Source organism: Mustela nivalis (assembly GCF_964662115.1).
Source record: "Mustela nivalis genome assembly, chromosome: 8".
In the NCBI taxonomy this organism is placed as follows: domain Eukaryota; kingdom Metazoa; phylum Chordata; class Mammalia; order Carnivora; family Mustelidae; genus Mustela; species Mustela nivalis.
The window spans coordinates 18,776,161-18,788,702 of record NC_139027.1 but is presented as its reverse complement, the minus strand read 5'-3'; the positions used below and the strand labels follow the sequence as shown (position 1 = coordinate 18,788,702).

The 12,542-nt window shown below is 48.4% G+C and overlaps 1 protein-coding gene across 1 annotated transcript; it reads left to right on the top strand.

Moving 5' to 3' along the window:
* The first annotated feature begins 4,614 nt into the window (after window positions 1-4,614).
* Window positions 4,615-11,484, top strand: POMC (proopiomelanocortin). The gene is made up of 3 exons (XM_082743034.1): window positions 4,615-4,710; window positions 8,203-8,354; window positions 10,652-11,484. The coding sequence occupies exons 2-3, from the start codon at window positions 8,223-8,225 to the stop codon at window positions 11,315-11,317; spliced, it is 798 nt and encodes a 265-aa protein (XP_082599160.1). The 5' UTR covers window positions 4,615-4,710; window positions 8,203-8,222; the 3' UTR covers window positions 11,318-11,484.
* Window positions 11,485-12,542: the final 1,058 nt, after the last annotated feature.

Below are 12,542 nucleotides of genomic sequence, written 5' to 3'. Positions count from 1 at the left end.
CCTACCTTGCCCTCCCTTCCCTCCTCCATGCCCTGTGTCCAAAGCCCCCATCACTCCTCCACCCTGCTGTGTCCTTCTCAAGGAGCCTCCTTTCTGCTCGTCTCTGCAGCACAGGGCTGGGTCTGTCCGGGGTCCAGCAGTGTCCTGCTCCTTGGTCTCTTCTCCCAGAGAAAAGTCCCCCTGGCCCGGCCCCAGTGCCTGGAGTCCTTGTGCGTCTTTCCCACCTTGGGCTCCCCGTCACCCACCCTCATCCCTGTCCTCCCTGCTCTTTCCTCTCCCCTGGAAGCCACCTCTGCACCTGTCTTTGTAACGCACTCACACCCTGGTGACATTGCTTTTCCAATTAAGCCATCGAAGGTGAAAAGCTGGGATGACGAAGGCAGCCTGGCCTTGTGCCTGTAGCCCAGCCCCGTGTGGGTGCCTCATCTTGCCCCCGGGGACCTCACACTCAGAGTCTCTAAAGGAACCTTCCCTTCCCTGTCCAAAGACCCTGGGTCTGCTCTTTCCTTCTTGCTTTTTTCCCTCCCTCCCTCCCACTCTTTCTTCCACTCCAGGCTGGGCTCTCCTGGGCCAGCGCTTCTAGAATAATAAGGGTAATGGCTAGCCGTGTGCAGGCTCTGCTCTAAGATCTTTACGGGTATTATCTTCTTTCATCCACATGACACATGACAGCAACATGGGTTGGTGCAACCATTTCCCTCATTTCGCGGATGTGACAACCAAATACAGAGAAGCTGGGAATTTGCTCAGAGTCAGACAGCTCAGCAGTAGCTGAGTGGAGCTCAGACCAGGGAGTCTGGCTTCAGAGCTGTGCCCTTAACTATCTGATCAACACTTGTCATCTCCAGACTCCTTGCCCTCTGATCACCCCCCCCCCTCACTGCTACAGAAATCTGGTTCTATTGCTCTCTGACTCAATCCCTAAATGGTTCTCTACTTCCTCCCCTCTAGTATTCTTCTCTCCTTCCAACACATGCACCCAGCCTTCCAGAAAACATAATCGGCTTTCTCTTGCCCTGAGCTATTTGCATATGCTGTTCCCTATGCCTGGATGGCCTTTCCTTTCTCAATCCTGGTGGCCTATTACATCAAGACTCAGCCCAACTCAGCATTTGCTTCTCTGGGAAGCCCTTACTGACCACCCACGGCCTCTACTTGGCAGAGCAAACTGCCCCCAGATGCATGCTTTCAAGGCCTGAGACTTCTAGAAAGTCCAGCTCCCCTAAAGCTGCCACATGCAAGAGATCATGTGGCAAAGCTAGAGAGAGACAGAAAGGGATGTCAGAGGAGCCCCAACTCCTCTTGCCCCCAGCTGTCTGAGATCTTTCCAGCCCAGGAACCAGTCTTGTGAATGAGAGGTTTTGATAATTACAGATGCCAAGCTTTAAGCCGCCCCAGCCAATGCCAAGTGGGGCATGGACTTGCTGGCCTGACCCAACCCCATCATTCTGCAGATCTGTGAGCAACATAAGTATCATTTTAAACCACTAAGTTTTGGGAATGGTTTGAGTATAAATTAGAGAACCAGAACAACCACTACAGGCACTTCAGTGTCTTTTAAGCTTTATCTCAGTTCCTATCTCTATCTCTACATATATCTTCATCTTATACCTCTTCCCCTTAACACATAGTGGCCGTTTTTTATGTCTAGAAATAAGTTTCTATATTACATAAAAGTGTACATGCAATAGAGAAATCAATGAAACCGAAATTGATTCTTTAAAAACACTAAAAAAAATCGATGAATTCGTAAGAAAAGAATCAAGAGGAAAAGAGAGATGACATATCAACATTAGAGATGAAAGGGGACCATAATTACAGATTCCATAGATGCTAAGAAGATTATAAGAAGATGTAATAAATAATTTTAAGCCAATAAATTAAAAAATTTAGATGAAATGGATATGTTAGAAATAGGCATCTTACTAAAACTGACACAAGAAGAAATAGATTATTAGAATTGTGCTAGTCAAGAGATTGAATCTGTAATTCAAAGCCAATCAACAAACAAACAAACATGCTATCACTGATAAATTATCCCAAACATTTAGGGAAGAGATAAACACCATTGTAAACAAATTGTACCAAATTATTAATATGGAGGAGATGGGGGGATAAAGATTTCCAGCTTGTTTTATGAGGACAGCCTAATTTTGACACCAAAATCTGACAAGAATTGTATAACAAAGAAAAACTACAGGCCAATCTCATAAATATGGATACAACATCTTAAGTAAAATATTAACAAATTAAACCCAGTGCTAAATAAAGATAACAAGTCATAATAAATTAGGCTCAATCTAGGAATATATTGTGTAACACTAAAAATCAACACTGTAATTCACCACATTATCCCAACAAAGGGGAAAAGTTATATTATCTCAGGCAATCAAAGGCAGCTGTTATAGGCTTTCAAAAGGAGCTAATGCTAGAGAAGCAAGCGCAATGGTCAGTCCTACCTGGTGGCATCTGCAACCTCCTAATCTATTTATTCTGGGGATAGAAGTTTTAGAAATATGTTTGACGCCTCGGGTGTTGACAGTGCTACTTGTGCCCTCTTGTTTCCAATGATGATCTGATTTTTTTTTCTAATTGGATCTGGTCAGCAACCCAATTTTGGTCATAATTCCAGCCAACTTTTGTTCCTGCCTATTTTTGGATCCTAGTTCCCCAACCTACTCAGTGATCCTAAATACAATTCATTGGTCTTTCAGTTCTGCTGTGTGTAATTAAGAACTCAGCTAACTAAAGAAGGACAGAAGCTGGGTCAATCTGAACTTTTTTTTCACCTGGCCTTTCTGCTACCATCAACTGCCCCTTAAAGTTAGAAGAATAATACAAAGAAAAATAAGATAAAATCACAATCTGATTTAGAGTGCTCACAAGCCTGGGGGGGGGGGCAAGTGTAGGTGGAGGAGGAAGATGGAAAACAGCATGGAATTTGTTCCAGCAAAAAAGGCTACATGTATGGATGGGATGGGAAAGGGATTCTTTGCAGAATAGAGAAAGCCATGTTTCATGTCCCAGGTAGCACAAGTAGCCAAGGAGGGCTTGAGAGAACAAGTAGTGATGGATAAGCTAAATCTTTTTTTTTTTTTTTTTTAAAGTCAGCAATCTTTTTTTTTTTAAGATTTTATTTATTTATCTATCAGAGAGAGAGAGGGAGAGAGAGCGAGCACAGGCAGACAGAATGGCAGGCAGAGGCAGAGGGAGAAGCAGGCTCCCAGCCCAGCAAGGAGCCCGATGTGGGACTCGATCCCAGGATGCCGGGATCATGACCTGAGCCGAAGGCAGCTGCTCAACCAACTGAGCCACCCAGGCGTCCCTGGATAAGCTAAATCTTAATGCAGGAGTTCAACTTTCCTGCGTGGCTGGAGAGAGGAAGAATGTTCCAGTTGTGGGAGTAGCATGGACAAAGACATGGAAGCTTGAGAAAGTAGTGTTTATGGGAATAGGAATGTTGTGGATGGTTGCAGTACCAGGATGCAAGACAGACAGGTGGGAGATGACCCTGGAAAGAGGGCAAGGCCAGATGACAAAGTACCTTGTTTACTATTTAGCTTAGATTTTTCCTGTATCCCAAAAGGAAAGGATTGTGGAATATAAAGCCAATGTCACCAACCAGGAATTCTCATGGGAGTGTTGGAGTCTGAAAGAACCTCTGACTGGGGATAAAGAAAGTTCCTGCAACTGGCATATTAAAACAAGCACCTTGAAAAATAAAATAAAATAAGCACCTTGATCTGAAGTTCAGTTTCATTCCAGCCCTCCCTCTCACCACCCCGTGACTCCTCAATTTGTTTCTCTTTTACTCCAGGTTAAGGTAGAGGCCACAGGAAAAGTACTTCAGCTGCTCTTCCCAGAGCACCCCCTTCCTCTCCCCCACTAATAATAAAAGGTTAACAACACCTTTCTCTCGGGATTTGGGGCACAGGAAGGAGCCTGCTCTGGACTAGACCCCAGGAGGGACAATGCAGCTTGCAGTTCACACCTCCGAGAAGGCAACTTTCCCGGGCCTCTACCCAATGAGTGAACTCACCCCTCCCCCACAACCACACCTTGCTGCCCCGCACTCCTAAACTGGAGCAGAGGGATTGCGATTCCCCATAACATCTTCATCACAGTTTCCAAACGTTGGGGAAATCTGAGGCATTGCAGACGCACTCCCCTTTGTGGGACATTTACCTTCAAGTGTGAACGAGGCAAATGACAGTCCAAGCGCGCACACAAGTAACTTCACCCTCTCCTCAACTACCTCAGCCGTTGCTCCAGGCCTACTCCACACCGGGGTGATAAGCCGCCTGCTTGTCTTAACTGGAGACCCAATACCATCCTTAATTAAGTTATTTCCTGATGGCTGCCAGGTGCGCCCTTCAGCAGGACGGTGTTAATTCCAGCCTCCGGGGACAGAGACCCGACCCCTGCCCCAGCACGTATGCCCTTGCGCTAGCCCCTACCGGGAAACCCCCCTCCTGAGCCCTACGGCCCCCCTTCTCATGGTCGGGGGAGTTGCTTGTTACGCTGCCAGGAAGTTCACGTCCGTTGCCCACCAGGGCGAGCCCGGCGGGTATATAAGGACCGAGGAGAGCGACCCGGACAAGGCGGAGGCGGAGGAGGAGAAAGGAAGGAAGAAAAGTCACCTAACCGGGCCGCCGAGCATCCTCGCCCGGCGCAGCAGAAGTCGCCCAGAACGCAGCCTCTCTGCAACAGGTAAGGGTATAGCAGCACGGAACCTCGCTCTTAGCCGGCATCCCTGTCCCTGGGCCCCGGGATGCTTTTGCCCGGCTCCCAATCGCTGACTTGAGGCGCCTTTGGCTCGCTGTGGTCCTGACTTCCCAAAACTTTCCCTACTGAGGGCGGCGTGGTAAGCCGCCCGCAGAGGTGCAGAGGGGGGCAGCCTCCGGATGGTGGGAAAACGGCTGCGGCGCTGAAAGCAGTGCCTTCCAAGAGCGGGCGAGAGCGTCTTCCCCGGGGAGTTGGGCTGTTAGGACTCCCGAGATTTCTACAGCCTTCTTGGGGAGATCTCGGTAAAGCCCCGCCTTTTGGCTCCTCTTCCTCTCGATTTTCTTGGGTAGGTGTCACTTCTTAAAAGCTACCATGTACTGTAGAGCAAATTAATGTCGGAAATGAGAACGGGAGAGTAAAAGCTAGAAGTTACCATAAACTCCCTGCATTCCAGATTTCTTTAGATCCAGACCTCTGAATCCTTGTTTCTCTGCGCACGATAGTGCACCCGTTGTGGCTGAGCTCCGTCCAGACGCGGGTCTCCTCTGAAAGACCCAGCTAGGGTTAAAACGAGGTGGCCGGTGTGGGAACTGTCCAAGGTTCTGAACCACCATCTGTGTGTGCCCTCAATGGGACAACAGAGTGGACCTTTAATCCTGAAGACCCTAGATTGCAGGGCAGAAGCAGCCCTTTGAGCTGATAGAGGCTTAGGTAAGGTAGGTTTCCAGTGAAGGAGGGAGAGTCTGCAGGACATTTGGATTCTCCTAGTTTTCCGCACATAAATGGGGAGGTGGTGGTTCTCACAGAATGGCTGGAAAAAGCCAAGGAAAGTACGAGTATGCATTTATTTTGTTAATTGTGAGCATATGCACAGGTTACACGTTATTTAATGACAATATTCTTTTGACACTTTCGTTTTAGGACTTGATATGTGTGTATCATGATGAAAGGAGAAAACGCTGCACCTCTGTTCCTCTAATCTTTATAGAAGGGCATGACCAGTGTCCAGTTTCAGACCGAAAAACACAATGTTTTGCTTAGCTCAAAGAGAATTCACCTACATATATGCAGTTCTAATAAGTATAGTTCTGTTATAAAGTTAATGTCAAGATTAGTAAATTACAAATTTCTATTTATTTTCCCAAGATTTTCAATTATTGATCATATATAACACAATCCCTACTTACCAAAAGCACAACATCTGACATCTCCCATTTCTCTATTTCTTGAAAAAAGGGACACAATATAATATTTGCTCATTAAAAAAAATAGAAAATAAACATAAGCAAAAAGAAATCAAGTTGCTTTCCAGAAACTAATGTTTTAGCAATAGAATGGAATGCTGAGAGGGTGGGCAGTGTGACTGTTACCATGTTGTATGACACAGACAGTCAGTTGGGGAGAGAGAGAAGAAATGCTCTCTGGGGCTTCTCAGTCCTAAAATCATGAGGTAGGTTGTAAGAAAATGGAAATCATCCCAGAATGGCCAGCCTTGAGGAGAATTGAAATATAGTTGAGGGGACTGCCAGATCTGTATGATGTTGCTTCTTTCTTTATTAAGATGTTATTTTACACTTGCCCACGGTGATATGTAATGTCCATTTTTCTGCCTCTCTTGTAAGTCTGACCCAAGTGTGCTGTTTGGCCTCAGAGCTTTAATCTAAATTGCTTTACCCACCAAATCTGGGCTCCATTCTTGAACTGGAGCAGCCTGCCCCTGGTCAAGACTGGACACCAAGGTTGATTGATGCTCTCCTGTTTGCCCCTTCAACCTGAGGCACTCATGGGCCAGCTGACTGGCTGCCAGCGCCATCTAATGGCTGCTCTGAAGTCACTCAGGTTGTGCCTGGCAGTCATTCAAGAAGGGAGCCCTGACCTGGCTCAGCTTTGGGGGGGAAGGAGTGGAGGCGGGGCAAAGAAAAGGAAATGCTTTCTGAACTAGACAATGAAAGCCAGAGAGAACTTTCATTTCCAAAACCTTATCCAGAAAAAAGATTTGGCTACCCTCCACAAATAGGAGATTTCTTTTAGGCAAACATTTTAAAATGCAAAAGTTCACTAGGACAGATAAGAAAATCAGCCATCCACACCTTAACGTGAATTGCTTTCCTCAACTTAATTAGGTGTCCTTCTACAGCTGGTTGAACTCTTTTGAAACCCAAAATGATTGTGGGTTGGTGTTGAGCTAATGACCAAACTCAGGGTCAACTCTGGAAGTTGAATTGGTTGAGGGGTGAAAGGAGACAAGGTAGTGGGAGAAGTAGAGGGCTGGGGAAAGTGTTGGGCACCGGAGGCAAAGGGCAGCACCAGTGCTCCCTTCTTTACTGTATCTTGACCTCTTGACTTCAGCATCTGCTGAGAGGTAATTGCTGACTTCCCCCAAAGTATCTTTGGTGGGTTTTCACATTGGGGGGTGGGTAGTTCTCTTCTGTTTTGTGTGTTCACCTCTTTCTTTTCTACACTTAGAGTATCTTCAAGTCCAGCTAGTTCAGACTACATTTGAGAGACTCGGAGAACAAGAGGAGGTCCAATATGTAATTTATACAGAAGATGAGCCAGTTTTGAAAGAATGGGGGTCTGCTTTAAAAATAAATATCTTCAGGGGCGCCTGGGTGGCTCTGTGGGTTGGGACCTTTGCCTTCGGCTCGGGTCGTGGTCCCAGGGTCCTGGGATGGAGCCCGCATCGGGCTCTCTGCTCCACAGGGAGCCTGCTTCCTCCTCTCTCTCTGCCTGCCTCTCTGCCTGCTTGTGATCTCTGTCTGTCAAATAAATAGATAAATAAATAATCTTTAAATAAATAAACAAATATCTTCAAACCTGCAGGAATCTGAGAAATAGTGATCATCTGAGTGATTTGTGTACAGGACATCATATTATGTTGCTTGAGATTTTGGCCAAATTGGCCAAAGGTTTTATTTGCCTTTACGCAAACCTACTATTCATAGGAAACAAGAGTTTCTGAAGAATGATAGGATCCTAGTGGATGAGGAGGAGGAAACTTGTCTTGAGCAGGAATTTTAGAGTCCCTTGTCTTTCCCAAGTAACATCCTGGATCTGGAGTGTTAGAACTATGGCTTCATGAAGGTGGTGAAATAAGAAAGTTTAGGGAAACAGGAGAACTTAGCCTTGCTTGTTCTGAACATCCAAATTATTACCTCTCTGGAACTCATTTTCCTCATCTCTCAAATAATGCCTGGAACAAATGATCCCTAAAATAGCCTCCAGTCCTAACCTTCTTTGGGGTCTGATTTTTAACAGGAGACAAAGGGGAAATTGCACATAGGTTGCCCAGGTCCTTCTCCCCTCCTCTCCACCATAACTCACACCAAACTTCTCCTTGAACTGCTCCTGTCCTCAAAAAGCCTTGAGCTCCACAAGTGAATGTGTTGTTAATATTGGCTCGCAGTCCTTCCTGGTCAGTGGCCAACATTGTTCTGCTCCTTGCAGGGGTCCCACCAATCTTGTTTGCCTCTGCAGAGCCTCAGCCTGCCTGGAAGATGCCGAGATCGTGCTGCAGCCACCCAGGGGCCCTGCTGTTGGCCTTGCTGCTTCAGGCCTCTGTGAAAGTGAGTGGCTGGTGCCTGGAAAGCAGCCAGTGTCAGGACCTCACCACGGAAAGTAACCTGCTGGTATGTGGGCTGTGGCCGCCATCTTGGTCTGGGCATTGGATGGGACTGTGGTTGGGACTGGGACAGCACATAAGAAAGGGGACTGGGGAAGGGGAAGTTCATTCCCAGAGATATGGGTAACTCAGGGCAGGGTAGGAACAGATCTCTAGGGTAAAGTCAGAATTGAGCCAAGGAGGGGAGGAAGCAGCTTCAGGGAGATGGGGGTCGGTCCACAGTTTCTACTTAATTATCTTCCTTCCTTATCTTCCTGTATGAAGACCACTCGATTTTAGCTATTTAGCGATATTGCTGTTAAAATAATAACAATGATAGTAACAGTAATAATAACTGTTTCCACTATTGATTCTACATTTTCAATCTTTTAGACTTACTATTCCTTATAACCTTGTATCACTTGACATTTTCATTCCCTTTCTACCACCAATTATAAAGTCAGTGAGGTGGTACTGCAAATCTTCTCTAGCAGGAGAAGGAAAAACCCGATGCCATTTTCCTCTAACTGCCAAATGTCTTATTCTTTTTCTGGAGGACTGACCTGCAGCCTTTCCAGAAGCATGTAAAAGCCATTTGTGCCAATGGAATTGTGTGTGTGTGTGTGTGTGTGTGTGTGTGTGAGAGAGAGAGAGAGAGTGTGTGTGTGTGTGTGTGTCTATTAAGAGGCATAAATGAGAAATTATACCAAGTTAAGGACTAAAAGACACACTGCCAGTATCAGTGGATGAGTTTCATCCGGCTGCCAGCACCTGCCTGGTGAGGGTAGAATGAACGTCACTACATTCTGTGTGCTTTGTCCATGAAGAAGTTAGTTATGGTGAATGAAGAGAGAGAGTTCAGAAACACAGAGGTTTCACATACAGTACAAAACAGAAAGAGCCCAGGGAATTCCGTCAGTTCTAGGTCAGAGAGAAACCCAAGAGACTGTTGATTGGAGATACCCACTGCACAGCCTCTCCTACTGAGAGCCCACCAGGGAAGGAGCAGTGGCCATGGTCAGAGTTCTAGCCCCAGCTCTGCCACTGAAGAGTCATAGATACTTGCCAAGGTCTTTTTACCTCTCTGATCCTCCTGCTTGGTTATGTGTCCAGGGGAGAGGAGTGTGAGATAGCTTTTACTTTCCACTGTTCAGCAGCATCATAATTCTAAATCCCTGGAGTATGAAATTCCCAACTCAGCAGAGTGGGTGGGATCCTTCTGTTTCCTCCTTTGCAGTCCCAAGTAACTGAAAAATCAAGGCTGCAGGCTATAGGTCATTCTCTCAGACAAATGTGTACCATAGTGGAGTTGTCTGCTCACAGAGAGCAGAGACATATCCTCCCTGACCCAAGCAATGGAAATAATCCTGGTTGTTTACTTCTCCCTCCAGTTAGAATGAGGTGACAGGGAAGGGAACTACTTCCTCCCAAAGCTCACTGATTGGGGAAAGTACTGGATCAGCTCAAAAGATTTTAAAGAACCAAAGAAAGTGCCAGATGGCATGGGAAGAATTTTGAGGCATGGGACAGGGAGATGGCTGGGGTAGGGAATCAGTCAGGTGTGCAGATCATGGGGAAAGGTTGAGACATTATTGGAAATACAGGCTCTAAAGGCCAGACTTCTATTTCTCTCATCTGAATAGATTCTCCTCCAAATTTCAGGGGTGCCTGGGTGGCTCAGTCAGTTAAGCAGCTGCCTTTAGCCCAGGTCATAAATCCAGGGTCCTGGGTGGAGCCCCACATGGGGTTCCTTGCTCGTCAGGGAGCCTGTTTCACCCTCTCCTCCCGACTCATGCTCTCTTGCTATCTCTGTCTCTCTCTCTCAAATAAATAAAATCTTTAAAAAAAAATCTCCCCCAAATTTCAGCCCAATGCCCCTCTCGGACTCACACAGAAGCATATCTATTTATTTAATTTATTCAGTATTCATTAAGTGCCAAAGATGACCACCATTGACCATTTTTTGATCAGTGTGTATACACTAAGGTAAGACACTGACCCTGCTCACTAAAGCTCTGGGAGAAGTAAACCCACGAATGGGATGGGGGTATTTGTTGTAGCTGCCAGGCAGAAGAACCAAAGAGTACAGGGACCAGAAGAGGCGATAGGTCTCAGGCGTCCGCGGGCGCCAACAGGACCGGGGGTCAGACATCCTTGTCCTCGCCAGGGAGGCGGCAGCTGCCGAGGCCCCAGGTCCTGCCGGCACGTGCTGAGAGCCGCGGGCGCGCAGGGCGCAGGCGCAGCGCGGGCTTCTAGGCTGCGGGCCATGGGCCAAGGCTGCCCTAACCAGGCCCCCCCCGCCCCCCCCCCCGCTCGCCCCTGCAGGCGTGCATCCGGGCCTGCAAGCCTGACCTCCTGGCCCAGACGCCTGTGCTCCCCCGCAGCGGCAACGAGCAGCCGCTGACTGAGATCCCCCGGAAGTACGTCATGGGCCACTTCCGCTGGGACCGGTTTGGCCCCCGCAATGGCAGCGCGGGCCAGAAACGCGAAGAAGAGGAGGTCGCCGTGGGCGAAGGCCGTGCCCTGCTGCCCGCGGGCGGCCGGGAGCTCCTCGGCGATGGCAGCGAGCACGGCCCCCGCGAGGGCAAGCGCTCCTATTCCATGGAGCACTTCCGCTGGGGCAAGCCTGTGGGCAAGAAGCGGCGCCCGGTGAAGGTGTACCCCAACGGCGCCGAGGACGAGTCGGCCGAGGCCTTCCCGCTCGAGTTCAAGAGAGAGCTGGCCGGGGAGCGGCCTGAGCCGGCGCTCGGCCCCGAGGGCGCGGCCGAGGGCTTGGCGGCCCTGGCCGACCTGGAGTACGGCCTGGTGGCGGAGGCCGAGGTGGCGGAGAAGAAGGACGACGGGCCCTACAAGATGGAGCACTTCCGCTGGGGCAGCCCGCCCAAGGACAAGCGCTACGGCGGCTTCATGACCTCCGAGAAGAGCCAGACCCCCTTGGTGACGCTGTTCAAAAACGCCATCATCAAGAACGCCCACAAGAAGGGCCAGTGAGGGCGCCGCGGGGCCAGAGGCTTCTCTCCGCCCAGGAAGTCGACCTCTCCTCGCCTGCCTTCCCACCGCCTCCCGGCCTGGGTGTGCTCCTCGCTCAGGCCGTGACGGCCCCATAGTCAGCCTCTTCAAGCTGTCTGTAGTTAGGAAATAAAACCTTTCCAGTCTCACATCTGACTCCGGCTCTGAATGTCCACGGGGCGAATAAAATAAAAATACATACCCATCAAAAAAAGAACAGCATATACTGATCGGAGGGACAGTGGTTTCCATGTGACCACGTGGAAGTGTATTTTCTAGGACACAGTGGGAATGAAGAGAAGATGTACCCCCACCCCATGGGTGTTAGGGGAATCGTGTAGGAGCTCCCCACTATGAAAGAACAAAAATTAAGCTGAGTTAATCTGAAGATCTAACTGGCTTTATTGTTTCATGAGTCTAGTAGCATCCCGTCTAGCAAGTAGAAGGAAGCTCAGAGTGATTGTACAAGATGGAAGGTTTTTATAGGAAGGAGGGTTGGGCGAGAAGATGATTAGGAAAAGAACTGTTCAGGGCAAGGTCTTTCCCTCGGAGGGAAAAGCGGGGGGGGGGGGGGTGTCTCATGCTGACTACCTAATCTTTGGGGTGGGGGTGTGTGATGTGTGTGTGCATGGCGGGTGTGCACGGTTGCACGTTGAGAGGGGTGGGCAGCAAATTGAAAGGACCCGTGTGACAGATTACCTGATTGGTGCTTACCAGGAAATTCCTGATCAAGGAACTAGATTTACATTTCTGGGGGAGGGTGCAATTAGGTAAGGTATTAAGCCCCAGTTTGGTGACTTGGCTGATGCCATTCTGGGGGCCTGCGGTTTTCTTTTTAACACGTCTAAGAACCAGCCCAACATTGGTTGAAGCTCACTGTTGTGGGCTGTGACGTGGGAAGCTGTGGTAACACCTCCCTGAATCCAGCTATCTGTGTGACCTTGGGCAAGTGTCTCTACTTTTCCAAGATTTGGTTCTCTCATCCATCCACCCACCCCTTCCTAGTGTGAGGATTAATGAGAAAAGAGATGTGATCTTTTTATCACTGAGAGGCTACGTGTGACAGCTGAGGGTGGCTGACAGTTCGGACTTGGCTGCTCTCTCAGGCTACTCACAAATGTCCCCAAACACTTGTTCTAACCTACATAGACACACCCCGCCCCCTGCCATGGAGACACACCTGTACAAATACAGCACAACATACACA

Bases quoted from the DNA above. Each gene is read 5' to 3' on its own strand.
- POMC (XM_082743034.1), top strand. From the start codon at position 8,223: ATGCCGAGATCGTGCTGCAGCCACCCAGGGGCCCTGCTGTTGGCCTTG. The intron at 8,355-10,651 runs GTATGTGGGCTG...TCGCCCCTGCAG, and splicing joins CCACGGAAAGTAACCTGCTG to GCGTGCATCCGGGCCTGCAA.